This window comes from Diabrotica undecimpunctata, chromosome 7 (assembly GCF_040954645.1).
Source record: "Diabrotica undecimpunctata isolate CICGRU chromosome 7, icDiaUnde3, whole genome shotgun sequence".
Taxonomy (NCBI): Eukaryota; Metazoa; Arthropoda; class Insecta; order Coleoptera; family Chrysomelidae; genus Diabrotica; species Diabrotica undecimpunctata.
The window spans coordinates 71,645,276-71,652,935 of NC_092809.1; the positions used below are offsets into that span (position 1 = coordinate 71,645,276).

Consider the following 7,660-nt stretch of genomic DNA (forward strand, 5'->3'; position numbering starts at 1 on the left):
GACGTGTCAAATGACTAGCAAAATAATACAGACAGACCCAAGCCTGGCTGAGGGGATCACTACAAGTAAACCCCTAACCGCCGAGATTTCAACGCAGACTGACCCTTGGCATGGACCAGGGGTCAAGTCTGTTTTGAAATCAATAGATCATATAGATTCTCCCGAAACGTGGAATAAATATAAAGATTGGGAATGGCCAGAGAGCCATTTCAAGAGATCCACTGTCGTAGTCGGAAACCCTGTTAATGCCCCAGATACCCTTACTAAGGTGGTCCTGGTTGAGCCCTCCGATCCAAAGATGAAGAGGAGTGTTCAACGTTTATATAGAGACCGGTACCCTGAACTAGAGCAACTGGACGAAGATTTTGACGTTCTCGAAATTAGGACTGCCTTCCGGTCCAAGGTCTCAGCGGACTTGGTCAGGAAGGTAATCAAGGTTAAGAACGCGGCAGATGAACAGACACTCTGGGACAGGATGGTCCAAATTAAGGACGAGATAGGTAATGCAGGCAAAGTGGCGCTCCATCATGTGAGCTTTCTTTCGGTCCAAGACCTGAGGAAGATGTGTGATTGCATCTTCCAACATACAAACACAACAGCGTACATTTATACCACTGCTACATCTATTAGTCGGCCTACATACGGCATGATTGTATCTAAAAAGGACACAACATATAAAGATCTTCTTACCACAGTCAAGACTGCTGTGAAAGTGGCTGGTGCCACAGACGTCATCCGTACCCTTAGGAGCACAAAGGATGGAAAACTGCTCATCACCATGGATAAGGACCAGGGTGCTCTGAAGCAAATTAAAGCTGCTCTAACGGACAAAAATAAGGGCATGACCACCCTGCAGCTGGGTGTGGAGAGGCTGGTGACTATCCATGTCAAAGGAATGGAGCTAGACACCACAGAAAATCAGCTAAAAGAAGCTATTATGGCGCAGTCTGGTTCATGGGATGAATTCTGGAAGGTCTCAGAAATGAGACCTTTCAGAGGCGATACGCAGGCAGCCTCAGTAATTTTGTCTAAGACAGCCGCGGAGATTCTCCTCCAGGGACAGTACCTGCGAGTTGGCATGGTACGCTGCAAATTAGAAAAACGGCTGAGGGTGCCTAGATGTCCCAGGTGTTGGTCCTTCGATCACACCCAAGATAACTGTAACGGGCCGGACAGGAGTGGGTCCTGTTTTAACTGCGGTAAAACGGGACATGAATCTAAATCATGTCAGTCGACGGCTAGTTGCGTCCTTTATGATGCACCTCACAGATGTGGCACCACGAACTGCCCTAAGTTCAGGACTGCACTTCAAACAGTTCGGAATTCTGAGAAGAATCAAGTCCAAGCACCACGAGCGGTGGAGCAATCGCCAGGCCCAGTTACGGAAGCCCCCTAGTTCCTAAGACCTAAAAAAAAATAAGACAAGGGTAGGATTTTGAAATGGCTGCACAAGGGACAAAAAGACTAAAGATACTCCAAGTAAACATCGGGAGGGCCAAAATGGCACACCAACTGATATATGCAAAAGCCCTCGAGATTGGAGCAGACCTACTTGTTGTCCCTGAGCCAAACAAAAACATTACTAAAAACAAAGGCTGGATAGCGGATATAAACGCAGATGTCGCTATATACATAATGAATAAGAAAGTATGCATAAATAAGATTGTCAAGAAAGAGGGGCACGTGTTAATTAAAATAGGAAGCCTGGCTATTATTGCCTGTTATATCTCTCCGAATATCAGCCTGATGCGCTACAAAGAACAGGTCGAGAATATCATAAGGACATCACAAACATATCGGGATTTTATACTTGCTGGCGACGTGAACGCCAAATCAATCATATGGGGGTCTCCCAGAAATGACCATAGAGGGGAGATGTGGAATGATTGGATATTCGCAAATGACCTAGTAGTGCTAAACAATGGAAAACCCACATTTGTGAGAGGAGAGAGTCGAAGTCACATAGATATTACCCTTGTGAATGAAAGTTATGCCAGAAAGATTGCGGGCTGGGAGGTGTTGGAGGATAATCTCTACACTTTTCACAGATACATAGTCTTTGAAACTGGCATCAAGGTCACGAAGATCGGCCGGAAAAAAGTAACCTTTAATAAAGAAGCTTATACGAGGCAGATAAGTAACCTACAAGAAGACGACACTACCGAATTCCAAGATTTCAGACAGAAAATTATAAATGCATACACTTCAAGTATCTCCACCGAGAACGTCACATATACAGTGCCATACTGGTGGAATGATGAGATCCAGAGCAAGAGAGCCGAATGTTTTAGACTCAGGCGTACGGCACAAAGGTATAGGACTCCACAACACACTGAAAATTACAAGCGAGCTAAAAAAGAATTGGGCAGAGAAATTAAACGGGCAAAGCACTCTTGCTGGCATAACCTATGCACAGCACTAGAAGATGATGTATGGGGCGAAGCCTATAGAATTGTCACAAAAACATTAAGTGTTTCTGTTTACACTTTTTGTTTGTTTGGTGACAATACTGCTGTACAAAGTATTTTTTTATATCTATCACTTCTCCGAGAGTCCCTCACTGGAGTCTCCAACTTTCTTTTTGATAAATTTACTGAAAGATCATCCATTGTTCTAGTAAAACAAGACAATGACAATGCAAGAAATTAGGATAAGTATTTTTAGACTTCACCAAACTTGTAACGGTATAACTTTTATTTGAAAAGTGCTTGGGACAGATTTTTGTGTGCTTGCTAATACTTTCTTCAGACCTGATAGCGATCGACCATCGATTTTGTAAAGCTTTATTCAAGGGACATTTATGGAACTTAACATTGTCAGGTTTATTGGAAACTGAATTGCATTGTGGCACACAACAATTGTAAGGCATACTGTAAAGTTTTAGTAAAGGTGTCTAGACAATTAAAATGTCCTAAATAACTTATTGAAACTTAAATCACTTACAAAATTGCATACCAACTGGGAAACGAATACCAAACAATGTAAATAAATAATGGCAAAATAAAATAAGGGTATGTTTTAATACCAAACCCTGCGCCAGCGCTACCTACATGTACGTGATCTATTGATCGAGAGTAGTGAATCGATGTAAAAAATCGCTATTTTGTAACGCTACCCGTGACAACGTCATCTTTTGGAAATAGTTCCGTTACCAATGACGACGCTATCTTAAGGTGCTAGTTCCGTTACCAGTAACGACGCTACCTTGTGGCGCTAGTACCGTGGCGCTACAACGCCAGTATAGAAGCTTAGCTTCAATAAAGCTTCGCTTTAATAATATTTTGTGGTCATACGTGACTTACCAATCATAACAGTTAAGTGACAAATATGCTGTCTATCGATATTCTGTAGTCTTACCTGTAACAAGAGAAAAGCGTCAGAAATACAGAATAAACTAAGGCATAGAATTAGTTTTCTTAACAAAAATATAAAAATAATATAAACTATAATCAGTAGCTAAACAACAAATTAATAAAAATAAAAATAATTGTATCAATAATTATGTTAGATTAAATTATTACATTTGTTCAAGAGAATTTGAGAAGCAGATATTAATATCTGCTTATATTAATAGGGTATCTACCAAAAATTTTCTTACGCTTCTGAACGTTGGGAGTACTTCCTCAAATAAATATTTAGTAAACCTTAAGTATTTTATATTCTCCAGGAAGTTTTTTGGAATGATACCAGTAATAGACAGAATGATAGTTCTCATCTGAGTACTTTCTCTTCTCCATTCTTTCTTGATTTGTTCCTCAAAATCTCTGTAATATTTTAGGTACCGTTAGGTATCGTCACATCAACTAGGGTTATTTGTCTGGATAGTTTATTAACTGGCATGAGATCTGGTCTATTATATGGTACTGGTTTATCTGGAAGTACAGTACGATTCAAGTATAACTTATAGTCATTCTTAAAGATACTCTGTGATGCATGTTAATACCTAATAAAGAAGATAGTTAAGATAGTTAATTTGGAGAGGTGCAATCTTTTTGATTAGTTCTTAATAAAATTTTTCTTCTACTAAGTCACTTCGTTCGTCATAATCACTTTTTTTGTTGGAATTATGCAAGTTGTGAGTTGGAACAAGTGCTCATCGAGCCCCTTCGTAAAGATATTGATAGACATAAGATAATATAAATTATAATATGCTCGTTAATCAAAATAATACGTATAAAATAGGAAAAATATTTAATTAAATATTTGGGTATAGTGCAAGTGGTCATCGAGCATTTACTTGAATAACTTGATAGAAAAATAATCGATGACCTCATCTAGATAACTATTCCATATGGAAAATAGGCGATTTCAGAGAAAATATTGTCTGGTTTTTGTTGAAACTGTTAAATGAATTGTTATGGTTCAATAACCGCTTTACTCTTAAGATGAATACAATAATGTTTTATCCTATATTCCCCCTTTACGTCTTATATTATATTTCGGATAAAGTTAATATCTACTTTGTGAAATATCGAATCGAGATATTTGGGATTAATGATTATCTCGAACAGTTTATTAGAATGTCAATTTATAAAAGTCCATTAATATATTTTTTAAAGAGAGACGTAAAAGTAAAATATAAATTTATAGCCCTCCTAAAATACTACGTCTTTGGAGTTTTATGAAAGGTATAACTTTTTAATGATATAATTAAACTTGTAGCTTTCTTTAATTAAAATTAAAGTTACACCATTAATTAAAAAATTGATTTTATCCTCTTGAGCCTATTGCAAAAAGTTTTATTAAATAAGTTTTTAATTTTAATGTAAGCAAGAAGCTATCGAAGATGATCTCAGATATTGAAACCTAATTAGAGATGCAAGATGAACGAAATTGTGGCTACACAATTTGGGTAATGTAACGACGAATAATATTGGGAGACCAAATTAAACTATTAACGATTTCTTTAAAAAGTATATTTACGCTACTAGTCGACCCCAATTAAAATGATTTTTTTATTGTTTCTGTCATTGTTTACTTGTATATACAAATTTAGAGGTCTTGGGAAAGTACTAGAATGAAATATTTCCTTACAATATTTTATATTTTTAGAGTTTACAATAAAAAAAAGTATGGAGACTGAACGAAAAAAATGAACTAACTAATAAAAACAAAACACATTTACCTATTTGCTAAAGGTGACGATAATGAACCACTAACACCAGAGGTGACGACAAACGAAGAAATACATATTGAGGAGGAAGAGATAGAGGAAGCATTAGGGAAATTAAAAAATAGAAAATTATCGCGAGAGGACAGAATACCGAACAAACGCCTAAAGTACGGAGGACCAAATCTGACCAAACAACTATGGAAAGAATGGAGATCAAGGATCCTAATATATCTCTTTAAAAAGGGACAAATCGAAAACAAAAAATTACAGAGGAATTAATTTATTAAACAAAATACTAAAATTAACAACCAAAGTGATAACAAATAAACCAAATAAAAATATAACACTAGCCGAAGAACAACAAGGTTTTAGGTCGGGAAGACCATGCACCGACGCTATATTTATAATGAAACAAGTGCAAGAGAAATCATTAGAATACAACAAACCGACATACCTATGTTTCATGAACTTTATGAAGGCATTTGACCGGATCAAATTAAAGGACGTTATCCACTTAATGTACGCAAGAGAGATACCTTTAGAAATAATTACAACAATCGAAAATATCTACCAAAACAACACAATAAAAGTAAAAGTGGAAGAAGAACTAACCGACCATATTGTAGCTGACAATGGGATATGACAGGGAGATTCCCTGAGTCCTCTATTGTTTAACCTGATTATGGATGAAATAATAAAAAAAGTAAGAAGTAAAAAAGGATAATAAATGGGAGAAAAACAACTTAAAATAATCTGCTATGCAGACGACGCAATACTACTCTATCAAAGTGAAGACGATTTACAACGTATGCTGCACCAATTTAATAAAACCACCAGAAAATTTAACATGTTAATTTCCCCAAAAAAGACAAAATGCATGATTACAACAGCAAATTTACTAAGATGTAAATTGAACCTGGAAGGTCATATAATCGAACAAGTGATGGAGTTTAAATATCTAGGAATCACATCATCCAGCTACGAAAAGCTCGAAACTGAAGTGGAAGACCAAGTGAATAAAGCAAACAGAGCCATATGCTGCCTGAATGAAGCAATATGGAGAAATAAAAATATCGGGAAAGAAATGAAAGGTAGAATTTACAAAACAGTCATGAGACCAATAATAACATACGCGGAAGAAACACAACCTGACACAGAGAGAACAAAAAGGATGTTAGAAACTGCAGAACTGCAAGATATTGCTAATAATTAATGGGATTACGATGATGAAGAAGTTCCTGAAGTTGGTGACATTTAAAGTGACTCTGAAATTGAAGATCATCTTTCGGAAGCAAGCAAAGAGGATGATCAGCAAGTAGTATTGAGTGATACTGAAGAAGAATGTGTAGCTACAAGTCCCCAGATTTCAGAGTGTGTAATTTTTGAAACTAAGCATAGAATTAACTGGAAGAGTCAACCACAACCGACAGGACGTACGCTATCCTGCGACATAATAAAAAGCAAAGTGCACAAAGTAATGTTAGCCCCTGGTTAGAGTGTAGATGATCCTGTTGAGTACTTTTGTTTGTTTGTTGACGAAAAATTTGTAAACTAAATAGTGATGTGTACAAATTAAGAAGCCGAAAAAGTCCTAGGGATGGATAACTGGAAATATTGCGACTCTACAGAGCAATATGCCCATATTGGACTACTACTAACTGCAGGGAACCTGAATGCCAACATCCATAATGTAGATATACTTTGGCGTATGTTTTATGGACCTACTATATTTAAAGCTACCATGGGGTTAAAACGATTCAAAAATTTGCTAAGATTTGTTCGATTTGACTATAAGGACACAAAGTCTGAACGACTAAGAAACGACAAATTAGCAGAAATATACGATGTGTGGAATCCAATCAACTAAAACTTTCAGAAATACTATTAACCAGGAAAAAATATAACGGTAAATAAACAACTTGTTCCGTATCGAGGTAGGTGTCCTTTCGAGAAGTATATGCCTTAAAAGCCAGATAAGTATGGCGTAAAAATATGGTGCGTCTGTGACTCGGAAATATATTACCCTTTAGGTGGAATACCTTATACAGGAAAAAACGAAAATACAGTAGCCAAAGGTCTTACGTCTCAAGTTGTAAAGCAACTCGTTGAGCCTTATTATAATTCTAAAAAGAATGTGACTTGCGATAACTATTTCACTGATCTAGCTCTTGCACATGAATTACTGGCAAATTCACTAACTCTTGTGGGCACAGTGAAAAAAATAAGAGATTTTTTCCTCTGGCATTTTTACAAAACAAGAACCGTTTAGAGATACCTTCAATAAAAAATCCGAAAAAACTTCGGAAAAAACAAACAAGTCTCCTAGTCCTATCTACTATGCATCACAGTGCCTGCTATGCATATGATGTTGACAAAAAACCAAATATGATACTCTATTATAATAGTACAAAATGTGGTGTCGATATGCCAGACCAAATGGTTCATAAATATACATATGTGCAAAAGACGAACTAACCGTTGGCCCTTTGTATTTTTTATAAATATTTTAGAAGTGGCCGGGGTAGCCTCATTTATTACTTGGACAAA

At 36.5% G+C, this 7,660-nt stretch overlaps 1 protein-coding gene across 1 annotated transcript; it reads left to right on the forward strand.

The window, feature by feature from the left end:
* The first annotated feature begins 1,500 nt into the window (after positions 1-1,500).
* LOC140446447 (uncharacterized) lies at positions 1,501-2,649 on the forward strand. The gene has a single exon (XM_072539001.1). The coding sequence runs from the start codon at positions 1,501-1,503 to the stop codon at positions 2,647-2,649; it is 1,149 nt and encodes a 382-aa protein (XP_072395102.1).
* Positions 2,650-7,660: the final 5,011 nt, after the last annotated feature.

What these genes read in the sequence shown, in the direction of transcription:
- LOC140446447 (XM_072539001.1), top strand. Translation starts at nt 1,501, where the DNA reads ATGGCACACCAACTGATATATGCAAAAGCCCTCGAGATTGGAGCAGAC.